The 18,724-nt window shown below is 45.1% G+C and overlaps 4 protein-coding genes across 4 annotated transcripts; all 4 read right to left on the minus strand.

Annotated features, from left to right (window-relative positions):
• Positions 1–464: 464 nt before the first annotated feature.
• On the minus strand, positions 465–4,049 carry LOC105666850. Its single transcript, XM_012319149.2, has one exon. The coding sequence runs from the start codon at positions 4,047–4,049 to the stop codon at positions 465–467; it is 3,585 nt and encodes a 1,194-aa protein (XP_012174539.2).
• A 20-nt stretch (positions 4,050–4,069) lies between these two features.
• LOC105666849 lies at positions 4,070–5,051 on the minus strand. Its single transcript, XM_012319148.2, has 2 exons — positions 4,353–5,051; positions 4,070–4,279 (listed from the first exon to the last, which is right to left on the minus strand). Exons 1-2 carry the CDS (start codon positions 5,049–5,051, stop codon positions 4,070–4,072), a joined length of 909 nt encoding a protein of 302 aa, XP_012174538.2.
• Positions 5,052–6,681: 1,630 nt separating this feature from the next.
• Positions 6,682–10,527, minus strand: LOC125387124. The gene has a single exon (XM_048414281.1). The coding sequence runs from the start codon at positions 10,525–10,527 to the stop codon at positions 6,682–6,684; it is 3,846 nt and encodes a 1,281-aa protein (XP_048270238.1).
• A 20-nt stretch (positions 10,528–10,547) lies between these two features.
• LOC125387125 lies at positions 10,548–11,529 on the minus strand. Its single transcript, XM_048414282.1, has 2 exons — positions 10,831–11,529; positions 10,548–10,757 (listed from the first exon to the last, which is right to left on the minus strand). Exons 1-2 carry the CDS (start codon positions 11,527–11,529, stop codon positions 10,548–10,550), a joined length of 909 nt encoding a protein of 302 aa, XP_048270239.1.
• Positions 11,530–18,724: the final 7,195 nt, after the last annotated feature.

Below are 18,724 nucleotides of genomic sequence, written 5' to 3' on the forward strand. Positions count from 1 at the left end.
GAATGGGGTTTGAAAACGTTGGATAGGTAGTTGGCGAAGAGGTTGGCTTTTTCTATAGGGCTTCGTGCCCATCCGCCTTGCGGACAGCGAATTCGAGGAATTATTTGCGGGGGACGCGTGAGTTTCCTAGAAGCCTTCCATAATGAGTAGTTGGAGTCGGCAGTGGGGGACAAATTGACGAGATATTTTCGAAAACCATCATTTTTTGTATTTTTTGTTGATTTTGGTTAACTTCCTGATTGCGCCGTTTAGTTTGCGTTTGTTGTCCGGTGTTCTATGGGTCTGCCATACTTTTCATAGTCTTCGTTTTTCTGTAATTTTGTTTAATATGTAATGGTGATATTCGTGTTTGCTGATAGAATTCTTAGTAGGTGTGGAGGAGCGGATAGCGTTGATAGCGGTGGAACGTTGTCTTCTCGGAGAATTACGATTGTGCCCTCACGAATGCCATGTTTACCCTTGTATCATTTGCTACGGCTGGTTAATTCGTTGAGATATTCTCGGTACCATCGACTCCAAAATTCCTGCTTAAGCTGATGGATACGTTGCCAGTTAGATAAGTGGCTTGGTTGGATTGTCCTAAGATCTCGTTCCCGAATGTTGGTAAATGTGTCGCCTATCAAAAAATGTCCGGGAGTGAGGACTGGGAGATCGTTAGGATCTGTTGAGATGGGAGTAAGTGGACGAGAATTCAACATCGCTTCGATCTCAATAACCAGAGTATTGAGATGCTCGAAGGTCAAGAGTTCCGTGCCAACGGCGCGAATAAGATGCCGTTTAAATGATTTCACCGCGGCTTCCCATAAATCGCCAAAATGTGGTGAATTCGGAGGGTTGAATGACCACTGTATCTGCCGATCGGTGAGGAAGGTCTGCACCCTTTCTTGATGGTTGTCGGATTGTAATAGGAGGTGAAGTTCTTTCAACTCCCTGTTTGCTCCGACGAAGTTAGTTCCGTTGTCCGAAAGGATGGTCGCACAATGTCCTCTCCGAGAGATAAACCGGCGGAGCGCGGCAAGGAATGCGTCGGTTGTCAGATCGCTCACTAATTCGATATGAACGGCTTTGGTAGCCAGGCATATGAATATGGCGACGTACACCTTTACCCTTCGGCGATTACGATCCCTTCTCTCCTTGACATAGAACGGGCCGCAATAATCAACCCCGATGTTCGTAAAGGGCCGCGACTCGGTGATCCGTGACTCCGGCAGGTCTCCCATCAGATATTCTACTGATGGTGGATTGGCTCGGCAACAACGGACGTACTTCTTGATGGTGCGCCATACTTGGCTTCGGCCATCGACAGGCCAATAACGTTGTCTAATAGCGTATAGTGTGGCCTGGGTTCCGGAATGATGGTTGCGTCGATGCTCCTGGTCGATGATGAGCTCAGTCACTGATGATTTTGGCAGAATGATCGGATGCCTTTGGTGGAAGGGCATCTGTGAGTTAGTGAGTCGTCCTCCGACTCGTATTATCCCTTCATTGTCGAGGAAAGGATTTAGGCGTTGGAGTTTCCCTCCCACGGACGTGGTCCGATCTTTTTGTAGTGAGCGAATCTCCTTCGAAAAATGGATGTTTTGTAGGAGTCTAAGCAATCTATTTTCTGCCGAAATGAGCTCATCTACTGTTAGAGATACTGCCCGGCTTTGCTTGTGTCTCCATCGAAAGCAGCGAGCGACGACTCTGGTTAGTTTTGACCATGACGAGTATTTTTCTAATATCGTATGGTCGACTGGGTTCGCTGCCAGGCAGGGTGACCTCTTTTGCTCAGGGATTTCGCCCGACGTAGTTGGGTTCCATGTTGGCCAATGCTCTTCGTTTTGCTGGAGCCATTCTGGTCCATTTTTCCAAATGGACGGGCGCAGGAACTCCTTGGGCGTCTGACCTCGTGAGATGAGGTCCGCTGGGTTGTCGGCGGTGGGTACATGGCGCCAATCGGAGAGGTTAGTCTTGAGTTGGATCTCGGCTACTCGGTTCGCCACAAATGTTTTTAACATATGCGGCGAGGATTTGATCCACTGGAGCACGATGGTGGAATCAGTCCAGTATACGATCCGAGAGATCTCGATCGTCAGGGCCTTCTGGATTGATGCGATCAGGGTAGCCAGACGTAGTGCTCCGTTCAGTTCAAGTCGTGGGATCGTCTGTGTTTTGAGCGGAGCGACCTTTGACTTCGCGGTGAGTAGATGGGATTGGATGGAGCCGTCGGAACTAATGGTGCGGAGATAGACGCAGGCTCCGTAAGCCTTCTCGCTGGCATCGCAAAACCCGTGGAGTTCCATCCTAGTCGCTGCTGGTATTACAGCTTTTCGTGGAAACCGGACGTTGTTTATCAACGCTAATTGGGTGTAGTACCGGCTCCATTCCGTATGCAAATCCGCGGGAAGTGATTCATCCCAGTTGATTTTTAATGACCATATATGTTGCAAAATAATCTTTGCTCGAATTATCACTGGAGCTAGCAATCCTAATGGATCATAAATTCTGGCGATCACCGAACTTATTGATCGCTTTGTAACGCGTGGGAGATCAGTTAGGGTATCGACTGAATACAGGATTGAATCAACTTGGGACTTCCAAAAAACCCCGAGGGTTTTTAGGGTCTGAGACTCACCTAATTGTAGCTTCCGGCATTTGTCTTGTTCGGATAGCCCCTTCAGTACGTCCGAATCGTTGGACGCCCATCCTCTAATATTGAAGCCGCCTGATTGCAGAAGGTCGGTGAGCTCCTTCCGAATCGACAGTACCTCTTCCTTCGTATCAGCTCCGGTGAGGGCGTCGTCTACGTAGAAGTCTCGCTTTAATACCAGTGATGCTCGCGGGAATTGGTGTCCCTCGTCGTCTGCCAATTGTTTGAGACACCGTATGGCCAAGTATGGAGCGGCTGACAACCCAAACGTCACGGTGTTAAGTTGATAGGAGTCGATCTCACCGTCGGAATTGCGCCACAGAATTTGTTGATATTTCCTATCTTCTGGGAGTATCAATATTTGGCGATACATTTTTTCAATATCGCCAGTTAGAACATACTGGTGAGACCGGAATCTAAGTAGGATGTCGAATAGATCCTCCTGCAACTTTGGTCCGGTGAGCAAAGTATCGTTTAGCGATACTCCAGTGTTGCTTGCCGCTGATCCATCGAACACAACCTGGAGCTTAGTGGTGTCGCTTGATTCCTTGATCACGCCGTGATGTGGCAGATAATACTCGTGATTAGCGAGGTGACCAGGGTCGATCTTCGTCGCGTGACCCAAGTCTATGTAGTCTTGGATCACATTACTGTACGCGATTTCGTATGAGTTATCGCGTTGGAATCGGCGGTGGAGTGATGCGAGTCGTCTCATCGCTAGTGCCTTGGTTGATCCAAGGGATGGGAGCTGGCTGTTAAATGGAAGGGCGACGATGTATCGTCCTTCGCTGGTGCGTCGGACGTGATCTCGGAAGTGTTCTTCGCATCGTCGCTCTGCCTCTGAGAGATGTTGAATCGGGGGTCCTTCGTCGATTTCCCAAAACCGCGCGAGATCAGCTTGCAGAGCCGTTGTGGAGGCGTGGAATGCATTTGTCGCGATTTGGTAAGTTGGACTCCCCCCGATTACCCAGCCGAATCGGGTTTTCTGTAAACACAGTTCCGGCTCGTCTGGTCGCGTCAGATTAATCTGTCCGACGCACATCGAAGCAAGTGTCGTACCTGAACTCAGTAAGACATCGATCGGACCTGGCACATGAAATCGTGGATCGGCCAGATTGATATTCTTTGGTATTTCCAATGTCGAGCGATCGATGTGTTGACTTGGGATCAGGGTCGAGATAGCCGGAATGACGAGGAACGTTATTGTACGTTCATAGCTGCCGTCGGTTGACATGATCGTAGCCGTTATGTATCGCCTTGCCGTCGTCGTTAAAGTATCGAGAACCCCAATTGGGACCGAACACTTCTTTTGTCTTATTCCAAGGGAATTGGCTAGTCTTCTAGTAATGAAGTTCATGCTGGATCCAGTATCGAGCAACGCACGGCAACGAATAGGTTGCCGTTTGTCGGTCAGCATGTTAACTTGTGCTGTAATTACTAGGTCATTGCACAATAATTCGGGATCTGATGGTCGGGTTTGATCGGTCCTTGTTGGGGTTCGGCGAGCCTGGCGTCAATTGTGTGTCTGTCTCGGACTGGTTGATGGACTTGAAGTCCGTGAAGTCCTTGGTTTGTGCTTCCTTGCGGCCTTCCGAGTCTTTGACGGGGATGTCGATGATCTCTTGCTGGAAGGGGAGGAACCTTGATCTGAATTGGAGGAAGTCGACCTTACCTTTTGCCTGTCCCGATGTAGCATTGTATGATGGCGACCTCCACACACCCTACAAGACCCGGCATGACAATCCCGAGTTGTGTGTCCCGCACTCAGGCAGTTCAGACACAGGAGTGCACTTTTGACCTCCTTCAAGCGTTCACTGACGCTTTTGGCTCTGAAGGCGTCGCAATGCCAAATGGAGTGTTGGCCCTTGCAAGAATGGCAGGAATTCTTGACCCGGGATGCGGTGAATGTCTGTCCTCGTGTCTTACGCTGTCGGATTCTTTTGGATTGGTCCGGTGTTTTAATTTGTTTGATATCGGAAGGTGATATGCCTGTGAGCGCTAGATTCTCGAGGTAATCTAGCAAATCGGTGTATTGAGGCACCTCCTTGTTGGTCAAGGTTAGCTCCCATTGTTGCCTGACGTAATCGGGTAGTTTGGAGCTGATGAGATCAAGAATGAGGCTATTCGGATGTACGGTTTGTCCCAAACTGCTTAGTGCGTCGAGGTTCTGTCTTACGACATTGGCCAAGTCTCTTAGGGCCATTGGAGAACAATGCGTCAGCTTTGGGTAGTCAATGATTGCAAATCCATGGCATGACACGATGCGTCGCGGACAATCGTACCTGTGCTTGAGAAGGCTCAGCGCCTTCGGATAGTTCTCCTCATGGAAAACTAGAGAATTCACACAATTCGCGGCTTCCCCTACTAAGGAAGCCCGCAGATAATGGAATTTTTGTAAGGTGGTTAGGTGAGAGTTCATGTCGATAGTCGAGTTGAATGTGTTAAAAAATGCGTTCTAATTTTCGAATTTCCCGTCGAATGCTGGTAGCCGCATTTCTGATAAATGCATTTTCGCTTCGAGAAAATCGGTGCCCTTAGATGGCGGCGGGATTGAAGATGGCTTTCCTTCCCGGAGATGCTGTATTCTCTCGTCCAGGGAACTGTACTGTTCCGACGCTACGCGTTCCTGAACGATATCCTCGTCCTCGATGTCGTCCAACTCGCCCTGGAGTGATAGGAATCGTTTCCACCCGGTTTGGAGTAGGGCTTGAGATGATCTCAAATATGCAAGATCTTGCATGCCTGACTGTTCGTATCTATCGATGCGGTCCCTTACAGTCGTTAACGTGCCTTCGAACAATTTATCACGTCGTTTCCTCAAGTTGTTGATCTTAGCTGGGGTCGGCATGATTCGGGATGTGGATCGACTTGAAATCTTCTTAAATTGATTACTCAGTTACGTCGGGACGCTGCCTGGTTGCGTGCCTCGACCAGTGTGTATATCTTTTTGAAGGTGTTGCTCCTGACGTCGCTGACATTAATGGAGTGATACACTTCCGCTGTTGGATTCAAAGGGAACACGTGGCACTGTGTGTGGACACTTACTTGACACTGGCACGTGATCCGGCTCGAAGGACCATGTATTTTCGAGCTATCGCGGGGAGACGCAATCGCGAGGAAACACGTCAACGGGAGTCGTAAATTCCCGTTACGATTCTAATGATCGACGCCGCGAGTAGATCGATCCCCTGATTTCCGTTAAGATAATAGAATTAATATAACTCCGTGATTGGTAGGGTTATGATTATATTTTTCTCCAACAGCTTCGTTTAATCACACACAATAGTAACGTCGTTGAGTCTGAAGATTGCCTGGATCTTGCTCAGATTCTGACTGCCAATCTGAGAGAGGAAGGCTCGTGGGTCGTAGTAGATGTGGCGATGGATCAGATCCAACTTTGACTGAATCGAATCAACAGGATCAACCGAAAGACTGAATGAGGAGACGTCGACTGCTTGACTCCGACTGTTTGACTTGGGTGGCTTGCACTGACGACTGACTCGAACGACTGACTGATTCGTACTACTCGAACGACTGACTCGTACGTCTACCTGTGTCAATGACGATGGAGGTTTTGAACGAAGTAAGCTGATTCGTTGTTCGTACTTTCCGTTATGAACATGAGGACACAGATCCCCGTTACCATTAGCTAAGACGTTAACGGTTGAAGTTGGGATATGGAAGCATCCTAACGGCATGACTTGTGGGAAAACCCAGATATTTCTAATCTCTAAATGCCTGATTTTCCCTATCATATAATTAACAATTTTTCCCGTCATAACTACCAGCTTACTCCGTAATATTTAAGAACGTTCAATAAACCTAAGGACCTTTTAAGTACCCGCTATAAACCGAAAATGCTTGCAGGATTCAAGGTTTCTGCAAGCTAATGAGAATCGGTTTATGGTGGGCCTTAGTTTTATTGAGGGTTCTCTAATGACGTTTGGGTCTGGACGGTCAGACATTAAAGTACGTCGCGCGGACCCTTTCACGCGACGTAACATCCTCCCCCCGTTGAGAGGATCCCGATCAAAAGTCCATGGATGGTATCAGGGGGAACTTTCGTCTGCGTTCTCCGCTGTTCGTGGTTGTCCGGGTTCCTCCGATTCGGGTTGACAGGGTAGTGGAATCAATCGTTTGACGCCGCGATCCAGGATACTCGTCGCTGTCTTCACCGTGGCTGTCCGTATAATTCCGTCGGCTCCTGGGTGGACCTTAATGACGCGGCCCAAGGGCCAATGCATAGGTGGAACGTTGTCTTCTCGGAGAATTACGATTGTGCCCTCACGAATGCCATGTTTACCCTTGTACCATTTGCTACGGCTGCTTAATTCGTTAAGATATTCTCGGTACCATCGACTCCAAAATTCCTGCTTAAGCTGATGGATACGTTGCCGGTTAGATAAGTGGCTTGGTTGGATTGTCCTAAGATCTCGTTCCCGAATGTTGGTAAATGTGTCGCCTATCAAAAAATGTCCGGGAGTGAGGACTGGGAGATCGTTAGGATCTGTTGAGATGGGAGTAAGTGGACGGGAATTCAACATCGCTTCGATCTCAATAACCAGAGTATTGAGATGCTCGAAGGTCAAGAGTTCCGTGCCAACGGCGCGAATAAGATGCCGTTTAAATGATTTCACCGCGGCTTCCCATAAACCGCCAAAATGTGGTGAATTCGGAGGGTTGAATGACCACTGTATCTGCCGATCGGTGAGGAAGGTCTGCACCCTTTCTTGATGGTCGTCGGATTGTAATAGGAGGTGAAGTTCTTTCAACTCCCTGTTTGCTCCGACGAAGTTAGTTCCGTTGTCCGAAAGGATGGTCGCACAATGTCCTCTCCGAGAGATAAACCGGCGGAGCGCGGCAAGGAATGCGTCGGTTGTCAGATCGCTCACTAATTCGATATGAACGGCTTTGGTAGCCAGGCATATGAATATGGCGACGTACACCTTTACCCTTCGGCGATTACGATCCCTTCTCTCCTTGACATAGAACGGGCCGCAATAATCAACCCCGATGTTCGTAAAGGGCCGCGACTCGGTGATCCGTGACTCCGGCAGGTCTCCCATCAGATATTCTACTGATGGTGGATTGGCTCGGCAACAACGGACGTACTTCTTGATGGTGCGCCATACTTGGCTTCGGCCATCGACAGGCCAATAACGTTGTCTAATAGCGTATAGTGTGGCCTGGGTTCCGGAATGATGGTTGCGTCGATGCTCCTGGTCGATGATGAGCTCAGTCACTGATGATTTTGGCAGAATGATCGGATGCCTTTGGTGGAAGGGCATCTGTGAGTTAGTGAGTCGTCCTCCGACTCGTATTATCCCTTCATTGTCGAGGAAAGGATTTAGGCGTTGGAGTTTCCCTCCCACGGACGTGGTCCGATCTTTTTGTAGTGAGCGAATCTCCTTCGAAAAATGGATGTTTTGTAGGAGTCTAAGCAATCTATTTTCTGCCGAAATGAGCTCATCTACTGTTAGAGATACTGCCCGGCTTTGCTTGTGTCTCCATCGAAAGCAGCGAGCGACGACTCTGGTTAGTTTTGACCATGACGAGTATTTTTCTAATATCGTATGGTCGACTGGGTTCGCTGCCAGGCAGGGTGACCTCTTTTGCTCAGGGATTTCGCCCGACGTAGTTGGGTTCCATGTTGGCCAATGCTCTTCGTTTTGCTGGAGCCATTCTGGTCCATTTTTCCAAATGGACGGGCGCAGGAACTCCTTGGGCGTCTGACCTCGTGAGATGAGGTCCGCTGGGTTGTCGGCGGTGGGTACATGGCGCCAATCGGAGAGGTTAGTCTTGAGTTGGATCTCGGCTACTCGGTTCGCCACAAATGTTTTTAACATATGCGGCGAGGATTTGATCCACTGGAGCACGATGGTGGAATCAGTCCAGTATACGATCCGAGAGATCTCGATCGTCAGGGCCTTCTGGATTGATGCGATCAGGGTAGCCAGACGTAGTGCTCCGTTCAGTTCAAGTCGTGGGATCGTCTGTGTTTTGAGCGGAGCGACCTTTGACTTCGCGGTGAGTAGATGGGATTGGATGGAGCCGTCGGAACTAATGGTGCGGAGATAGACGCAGGCTCCGTAAGCCTTCTCGCTGGCATCGCAAAACCCGTGGAGTTCCATCCTAGTCGCTGCTGGTATTACAGCTTTTCGTGGAAACCGGACGTTGTTTATCAACGCTAATTGGGTGTAGTACCGGCTCCATTCCGTATGCAAATCCGCGGGAAGTGATTCATCCCAGTTGATTTTTAATGACCATATATGTTGCAAAATAATCTTTGCTCGAATTATCACTGGAGCTAGCAATCCTAATGGATCATAAATTCTGGCGATCACCGAACTTATTGATCGCTTTGTAACGCGTGGGAGATCAGTTAGGGTATCGACTGAATACAGGATTGAATCAACTTGGGACTTCCAAAAAACCCCGAGGGTTTTTAGGGTCTGAGACTCACCTAATTGTAGCTTCCGGCATTTGTCTTGTTCGGATAGCCCCTTCAGTACGTCCGAATCGTTGGACGCCCATCCTCTAATATTGAAGCCGCCTGATTGCAGAAGGTCGGTGAGCTCCTTCCGAATCGACAGTACCTCTTCCTTCGTATCAGCTCCGGTGAGGGCGTCGTCTACGTAGAAGTCTCGCTTTAATACCAGTGATGCTCGCGGGAATTGGTGTCCCTCGTCGTCTGCCAATTGTTTGAGACACCGTATGGCCAAGTATGGAGCGGCTGACAACCCAAACGTCACGGTGTTAAGTTGATAGGAGTCGATCTCACCGTCGGAATTGCGCCACAGAATTTGTTGATATTTCCTATCTTCTGGGAGTATCAATATTTGGCGATACATTTTTTCAATATCGCCAGTTAGAACATACTGGTGAGACCGGAATCTAAGTAGGATGTCGAATAGATCCTCCTGCAACTTTGGTCCGGTGAGCAAAGTATCGTTTAGCGATACTCCAGTGTTGCTTGCCGCTGATCCATCGAACACAACCTGGAGCTTAGTGGTGTCGCTTGATTCCTTGATCACGCCGTGATGTGGCAGATAATACTCGTGATTAGCGAGGTGACCAGGGTCGATCTTCGTCGCGTGACCCAAGTCTATGTAGTCTTGGATCACATTACTGTACGCGATTTCGTATGAGTTATCGCGTTGGAATCGGCGGTGGAGTGATGCGAGTCGTCTCATCGCTAGTGCCTTGGTTGATCCAAGGGATGGGAGCTGGCTGTTAAATGGAAGGGCGACGATGTATCGTCCTTCGCTGGTGCGTCGGACGTGATCTCGGAAGTGTTCTTCGCATCGTCGCTCTGCCTCTGAGAGATGTTGAATCGGGGGTCCTTCGTCGATTTCCCAAAACCGCGCGAGATCAGCTTGCAGAGCCGTTGTGGAGGCGTGGAATGCATTTGTCGCGATTTGGTAAGTTGGACTCCCCCCGATTACCCAGCCGAATCGGGTTTTCTGTAAACACAGTTCCGGCTCGTCTGGTCGCGTCAGATTAATCTGTCCGACGCACATCGAAGCAAGTGTCGTACCTGAACTCAGTAAGACATCGATCGGACCTGGCACATGAAATCGTGGATCGGCCAGATTGATATTCTTTGGTATTTCCAATGTCGAGCGATCGATGTGTTGACTTGGGATCAGGGTCGAGATAGCCGGAATGACGAGGAACGTTATTGTACGTTCATAGCTGCCGTCGGTTGACATGATCGTAGCCGTTATGTATCGCCTTGCCGTCGTCGTTAAAGTATCGAGAACCCCAATTGGGACCGAACACTTCTTTTGTCTTATTCCAAGGGAATTGGCTAGTCTTCTAGTAATGAAGTTCATGCTGGATCCAGTATCGAGCAACGCACGGCAACGAATAGGTTGCCGTTTGTCGGTCAGCATGTTAACTTGTGCTGTAATTACTAGGTCATTGCACAATAATTCGGGATCTGATGGTCGGGTTTGATCGGTCCTTGTTGGGGTTCGGCGAGCCTGGCGTCAATTGTGTGTCTGTCTCGGACTGGTTGATGGACTTGAAGTCCGTGAAGTCCTTGGTTTGTGCTTCCTTGCGGCCTTCCGAGTCTTTGACGGGGATGTCGATGATCTCTTGCTGGAAGGGGAGGAACCTTGATCTGAATTGGAGGAAGTCGACCTTACCTTTTGCCTGTCCCGATGTAGCATTGTATGATGGCGACCTCCACACACCCTACAAGACCCGGCATGACAATCCCGAGTTGTGTGTCCCGCACTCAGGCAGTTCAGACACAGGAGTGCACTTTTGACCTCCTTCAAGCGTTCACTGACGCTTTTGGCTCTGAAGGCGTCGCAATGCCAAATGGAGTGTTGGCCCTTGCAAGAATGGCAGGAATTCTTGACCCGGGATGCGGTGAATGTCTGTCCTCGTGTCTTACGCTGTCGGATTCTTTTGGATTGGTCCGGTGTTTTAATTTGTTTGATATCGGAAGGTGATATGCCTGTGAGCGCTAGATTCTCGAGGTAATCTAGCAAATCGGTGTATTGAGGCACCTCCTTGTTGGTCAAGGTTAGCTCCCATTGTTGCCTGACGTAATCGGGTAGTTTGGAGCTGATGAGATCAAGAATGAGGCTATTCGGATGTACGGTTTGTCCCAAACTGCTTAGTGCGTCGAGGTTCTGTCTTACGACATTGGCCAAGTCTCTTAGGGCCATTGGAGAACAATGCGTCAGCTTTGGGTAGTCAATGATTGCAAATCCATGGCATGACACGATGCGTCGCGGACAATCGTACCTGTGCTTGAGAAGGCTCAGCGCCTTCGGATAGTTCTCCTCATGGAAAACTAGAGAATTCACACAATTCGCGGCTTCCCCTACTAAGGAAGCCCGCAGATAATGGAATTTTTGTAAGGTGGTTAGGTGAGAGTTCATGTCGATAGTCGAGTTGAATGTGTTAAAAAATGCGTTCTAATTTTCGAATTTCCCGTCGAATGCTGGTAGCCGCATTTCTGATAAATGCATTTTCGCTTCGAGAAAATCGGTGCCCTTAGATGGCGGCGGGATTGAAGATGGCTTTCCTTCCCGGAGATGCTGTATTCTCTCGTCCAGGGAACTGTACTGTTCCGACGCTACGCGTTCCTGAACGATATCCTCGTCCTCGATGTCGTCCAACTCGCCCTGGAGTGATAGGAATCGTTTCCACCCGGTTTGGAGTAGGGCTTGAGATGATCTCAAATATGCAAGATCTTGCATGCCTGACTGTTCGTATCTATCGATGCGGTCCCTTACAGTCGTTAACGTGCCTTCGAACAATTTATCACGTCGTTTCCTCAAGTTGTTGATCTTAGCTGGGGTCGGCATGATTCGGGATGTGGATCGACTTGAAATCTTCTTAAATTGATTACTCAGTTACGTCGGGACGCTGCCTGGTTGCGTGCCTCGACCAGTGTGTATATCTTTTTGAAGGTGTTGCTCCTGACGTCGCTGACATTAATGGAGTGATACACTTCCGCTGTTGGATTCAAAGGGAACACGTGGCACTGTGTGTGGACACTTACTTGACACTGGCACGTGATCCGGCTCGAAGGACCATGTATTTTCGAGCTATCGCGGGGAGACGCAATCGCGAGGAAACACGTCAACGGGAGTCGTAAATTCCCGTTACGATTCTAATGATCGACGCCGCGAGTAGATCGATCCCCTGATTTCCGTTAAGATAATAGAATTAATATAACTCCGTGATTGGTAGGGTTATGATTATATTTTTCTCCAACAGCTTCGTTTAATCACACACAATAGTAACGTCGTTGAGTCTGAAGATTGCCTGGATCTTGCTCAGATTCTGACTGCCAATCTGAGAGAGGAAGGCTCGTGGGTCGTAGTAGATGTGGCGATGGATCAGATCCAACTTTGACTGAATCGAATCAACAGGATCAACCGAAAGACTGAATGAGGAGACGTCGACTGCTTGACTCCGACTGTTTGACTTGGGTGGCTTGCACTGACGACTGACTCGAACGACTGACTGATTCGTACTACTCGAACGACTAACTCGTACTACTACGAACGACTGACTCGTACGTCTACCTGTGTCAATGACGATGGAGGTTTTGAACGAAGTAAGCTGATTCGTTGTTCGTACTTTCCGTTATGAACATGAGGACACAGATCCCCGTTACCATTAGCTAAGACGTTAACGGTTGAAGTTGGGATATGGAAGCATCCTAACGGCATGACTTGTGGGAAAACCCAGATATTTCTAATCTCTAAATGCCTGATTTTCCCTATCATATAATTAACAATTTTTCCCGTCATAACTACCAGCTTACTCCGTAATATTTAAGAACGTTCAATAAACCTAAGGACCTTTTAAGTACCCGCTATAAACCGAAAATGCTTGCAGGATTCAAGGTTTCTGCAAGCTAATGAGAATCGGTTTATGGTGGGCCTTAGTTTTATTGAGGGTTCTCTAATGACGTTTGGGTCTGGACGGTCAGACATTAAAGTACGTCGCGCGGACCTTTTCACGCGACGTAACATAGAGTAAAACAGTTTTTTTGTTTTCCAGAATGCTTTGCTGACTTTGGAGAGTTGAATTTCGATGTGTTGTTTGTAGTTTAGTTTTTCATCTATATTTACTCCTAGATATTTTACGCAGTTTTTGTGTGGTATGAGATCCCCTTCGTTTGCTTTTTCTTTTAGATGGAATTTTTTACAGTGTTCCCTTTCTATTGGGCCGATTTTACTTGTCTTGGATCTAAATAGTATGGTTTCGCATTTGCTTCCATTGACTTTTAGTTTCCATGAGTGGTAGTATTCGTTAATTTTGTTAAAGAGTTCTTGCAGTTCTGTTCTTATCGTTTCGGTTTTGCGGCCTGTTACGTAGATGATTAGGTCATCTGCGAAGGCTATGGAGCGTTTATGGGTGGATGTGTTGAGGTTAAAGAGGTTTTGTAAGTCGTTATTGTAGATACTGAAGAGTAGCGGGGAATTTACTGTTCCTTGTTGCAGACCGTGCAATGGAGAATTCTTTGCTTGATGTGTGTGAACCGTCGACCATTAAGAATGTTTTGTTTGTTATCATGTCCCAGACTATTTTAATTAGGTATTCTGGAAAGTTCTTTTTAATCATTTAGTAAATAAGTCCTGGGATCCAGACTGTGTCGACTGTGCTTTTTCGAGGTCTATTAGGTAGGCAGCTACTCGTTGCTTTGCGTTAAGTGCCCAGCAGATGTCCGACGTAAGTTTATTTATTGCATGGATTGTGGAATGCTTGTGCCGGAAGCCGAATTGATTTTCAGGGATTACCTTATTTTTTGCGCAGAAGACGGCAAAGAGGTTGTTTATGACCATTTCGTATACTTTGCTTATGTTGGGGAGGAGGCTTATAGGTCGTAGGTTCGCAGGTGATGAACCGTCTTTATCTTTTTTTGTAATTGCTATGAGTTTGGCTGTTTTCCATTTTCTGAGGAAATACGTGTTATTTAGCGCATTGTTGCAGAGTATTGTGTAGTATCATTTTATTTTGTTTGGTAAGCGTTTGAGCAAAATGTTTGGGATGCCATCGAAGCCGGAGGATTTTTTGTTGTTTAGCGTGGAGAAGATTATATTTAGTTGGTGGTAGTTTGTAAAGCTGCCGTGTCCGTTGCGAGTTAGTCTCGAGTGGCGGTATTTGTTGTCGAGTGTCGTCACATAAGTTTTCACTTGCTTATAAATTAACTTACATTATTACAGATTAGTCTATAAAAATATCTTAATTAATCCTTTGAGTATAAATTTAAATAATCTTTTGCAGTTGCTTTTTTGTTTCTTCATTTTTTATTTTATATGTATGTATGCGCGTATATGCACAGTTATGTGTGGAAATCGTATGGTCCATGCAAGATAACGCATGACCACATTCAATACTCAAGAATACTTAACATAATGTTTGGGTCGGTTCAGGAAGACCCGTTTCCTAACATGCTCGGTCCTAAATATTTAAATCCCCTGAATTTTTATTTCTGAGGACCTACAGTCTATACATATTAATGGCACCGTCAATGAGTCGGGTGTATACACTACACCCCACTTTTGTCAATTTCTCTTTGTACTGTTGAATATTTTTCCTAATTTTTCTATGTTATATGATTCTGATAGCCCTTTTTTCAAGTTAGTTTTTTCCACATGATTATTAGTTGTTAATATGGTGTCATTCATATATATTACAATATATCTTTTACTTTTTCTGTTCGCTTTTATGCATAGACAAGGATCTGTTTCGGCATATTCGTACTGTAGTTTTTTCAGTCCATTGATGATGCACTTATTTACCTTTGGTTCTTCAACGTGATTCTGTTCTATACCAACCATCCATGCTTAATCTCGCTGGCGCTATGTCTTTGTTAATCCTTTAGGATTGTCTCTTACAGTGTTGCTTTGCGTGTCTGTCGTTAATTTTTCTTCCTCTATAACACGCTTATCTTCCTTTTTTGTTGTACTATTAATGTTGATATCTATTTCTATCTTAGTTCTATTGTCTACCTTATTTTCTTCTAAACTCACGGATTTATTTGGTATTGACTTCCCTGCTGCTTCTTCTAGAAAAATGACGTCTCTACTTATGGTAACTTTATTCGTTTCGCCCTTGTTTATCAAGGATCTCGGCATACGCTTTACATCCGAAAATATGCACATTTTATATTTGTAATTTTCAACCATTTTATATTTTGTATGGCGGGGATTCATTTGTTTTGTACGACAATCTACTTATCAAATATTTTACGGTTATTACCTCTTCTCCCCAAAATCTTTTGCCCCTCCAACATCAATTAGCGTATCGCGTTATTTCTATGTAGTATTTCTATATCTCTGATTTATCGTTTTGCTGGAGGGAATACGGTATTGCGAATTCACTTGCAATACCCTATTTCTTCAAATATAAATTCATCAATTCATTATTACCGTACTCATTTTCGCGATCTGACTTCAATGTCAATGGTAGTTTACCAAATTCCTTTTCATCGTTTCTATATAATGTTTAATTTGTCCGGATTTGTATGCCATTAGGCATAATTCGATACATCCAATGTAATCGTCGATCATTGTCAGCATATATCGTCTTCCTCCTAATGTAATCGTTTTTATGGGTCCGCAGAAGCTTTGCTAGTCTGTTCGATATCTTGGGAAATGGTTTTCTATTGAAATTTCCCTTGATGCATAGTCTTGTACATTTCTTGAATCCCACTCTTCTGTATTACTTCTGTATTATTATGTCAATTGTCATATTTTTATTGGCGAAACTGCTGATAGTATCCGGATCTCTCTATCTCAATTTTTTCTGAAAAAAGTGTATGAATTTGTCGTTATGCTTGTTTACACTGGCATTGCCTTCTCGTCGATCTTAAGTTTATAAAGATTTTTTGCACCACAGCCTTATACCTACACCACTTACCTTCTTATCTTTTAATATGTCATCTAACGATTCTTTTGAGCGCATCAGGATTTGTCTCATCTTGCTGTTACTCTAACACCTGCTACGAACTTCTTTACTGGTCTGATTTCATAACCTATTGAAATTTACTGGTCAATGGGAAAAAGAAACTTGTACTACGATAATTAACTGTTACATTTCAATTAGGTACATTCCGCTTAACGCTTTAACGTTCGACTGATCTGAAAACGTAGTCACACAAGACTGGGAGAAAACAAAATCGTGTACATTCGATTTATCTGTAAACCCTGTCGCTGCGGAGCGCTCAGAAATGAATTGCTCTTTAAACAGACGGCGTAACAGTGGGAGAACGGTCGCGCAGGTGACACGATTCTCGGAAAAAGATACTGTAACTGAGCATCTACAGGCGCTCTTCGCTCGGAGAGAGCGACTATGGCTAAACGCCTATAAGCGCTGTTCGCAACGAAAAGGTTAATCACTCTGTCGGTAATCTAATCGTCCAAAGTCGGGTCCAATGATACGTTTATCTCTTACAGATGGCGATATTATTATTAAGCATTTATTGTTGCAGTACACCATAATATCCGAATTGGAAACAATGTTCTCCTTTATATTTATTGAAGTGTTCGTCGGAAAATGATCCGTTAAAAGATAATATCTTTTATTATTATGAAAATTATGTTTCTTCCATCCTAAAAATTTCCTATATGTAAAGAAGACGATATTGTCAATAACATTTAATTTGATAAAAAATCTCTCCCGAATGTTTATATTAGTGAAGAGAATTTTTTAAAAGGAAATCAGTTCTTCCAAAGACTTATGAACAGAACTCATAAATAGCGGTGATAAGTCGTATTTACTGATTAATTTTGTTCAGTTACAGAAAACCTACAGAGACATAGCGTATTATAAATATATAAGATCGCAGAAGATCACAAACCGTTTTTACAATTTTTATAGCAAAACATGTTTAACGACTTCATTTATATAGAATCAACGATAATAACAAAAATTGTATTATAATGCCGAAAATTAAAATTTCAGTTTATCTGTATTTTGTAGAATTGTTTGAAGTTTATGGATATACATGAAAATAGAGTTTATAACAAAAATTAACAATGGAATTCGATGAGATTTAGGTATTAGTAAGAAATTACATCACATTTGAAAAAATGTAAAATAGTTACAAAATATAATAAGGTGAATTTGGAGAAACGTCACGTCCTCCCCGATTTCGATGATTTTGAAATATGATATAGAAATCAATATTTTGAACAATTTTTTCCTATACATATAATCTGTGGTCTGCCTTAATTTCCGAAATATTTGCAAAATAGCTATCGTTACCTTTTTCGTCCGGTGACTCTTTGCGTAGCCTGAAATCAATCTCTCAGTCAAGGCGATCACTCGCTACGTCAATATAATTAATTGGACCGTAATAGTCATAAGGAACTGTCGTAAAACTAAGCATTTCGATTGGACCGTTAAGGTCGTTTGGTATAAGTGGTATAAAATACGTTCGTGTCAAAATGTTCCTTATGGTTATTGCTTCATCAGGTAAACAGTGAGGAAACATGGGTTTTTCCATTTTTCCCGGGATTTTCACTCACAAGCGACCGGTGGTGGGGCGATCAACACCCAGCAAGGGTTTTCCTCTGCGACACTGTGACATTAATCACATCGTAAGCTACATCGGAGATAAGATATCGACCCCTGAACTTTTTCCACATCATAACCTACACCGAGCCCCTCAACATCCTCAAACCAAAACAAACAAAGTTTTTGTTCTAGCTCTTGTTATTGTACAACCCCTTCTTCCGGTTCAGTGTCAATCTATTCTTGTAAGTGTTAAATTTATAATAAAAGTTCGATAAAAGAAAATTAAAAGTTGGGCGACTCAGTCTTCTTTCCTCTTATAATCCAAGTGTCGATTTTACGTTACAACAGCATCGTCGCCGAACTTTACTGGATCTACGACTACAGATCAGTCAACATCTCTGTACTGGGTTCACTACTTTAACTCAGTCAACATATATTCATTAACTATATCTACTTTTGATAACTCATCTAATTAACATATATATATATATGTCTCATCTAATTAACATATATATATATATATATATATATATGTCGGGTTGTCGATAGGATTGGGGGTGGAGGTGTTCGATGAATCTTCGTTGATATTGGCCATCAATGCGGAGTAACAATGGTAGAGTTTATTGGCACAAGAGAGTGGTATTACAGCGTTGGTAATTAATCACAATGTTAGATGCTCGCGGCGCTATGACAATGGCCTCGGGTCCGGTAACGAATCCGCGGTCAACGGGATGTCGAACGTGTATACTTCGTGGAAGTCTAAGTTATATTCCGATTGCCACAGAACGAGCACTCCGTACCGGAGAATTACTTGTATCGCCGTTAAGATCGCACGAAAGAGAGTCTCTCCATCACGGTGACGCTGTCGAGGAGAACTATGATGGGTGTGTCTAAGGGCACGAGATCATCGGATTCGTGGAGGAAAGTCTTCATTCGGAAAGTGAGGGAAATTGGAGTTACTGTTAATTGGTCAATTTCCATGTTGGTGGTTGGGGAAGGGTGCTAGCCGCCCTTAAGAGAAAGTCGCCATCGGGTCGCGTCGTTCGTGAGAAGAATATACTTCTCCAATTTTCCCGTAGCTAGAACAAGGGCTGT

The sequence above is a fragment of the Bombus terrestris genome, unplaced genomic scaffold (assembly GCF_910591885.1).
Source record: "Bombus terrestris unplaced genomic scaffold, iyBomTerr1.2, whole genome shotgun sequence".
NCBI classification, from domain to species: domain Eukaryota; kingdom Metazoa; phylum Arthropoda; class Insecta; order Hymenoptera; family Apidae; genus Bombus; species Bombus terrestris.

Bases quoted from the DNA above. Each gene is read 5' to 3' on its own strand.
- LOC125387124 (XM_048414281.1), bottom strand. From the start codon at position 10,527: ATGCTGACCGACAAACGGCAACCTATTCGTTGCCGTGCGTTGCTCGAT.
- LOC105666849 (XM_012319148.2), bottom strand. From the start codon at position 5,051: ATGAACTCTCACCTAACCACCTTACAAAAATTCCATTATCTGCGGGCT. The intron at 4,280-4,352 runs GTGTGTGGAGGT...CCTCCAATTCAG, and splicing joins GTCATGCCGGGTCTTGTAGG to ATCAAGGTTCCTCCCCTTCC.
- LOC105666850 (XM_012319149.2), bottom strand. From the start codon at position 4,049: ATGCTGACCGACAAACGGCAACCTATTCGTTGCCGTGCGTTGCTCGAT.
- LOC125387125 (XM_048414282.1), bottom strand. From the start codon at position 11,529: ATGAACTCTCACCTAACCACCTTACAAAAATTCCATTATCTGCGGGCT. The intron at 10,758-10,830 runs GTGTGTGGAGGT...CCTCCAATTCAG, and splicing joins GTCATGCCGGGTCTTGTAGG to ATCAAGGTTCCTCCCCTTCC.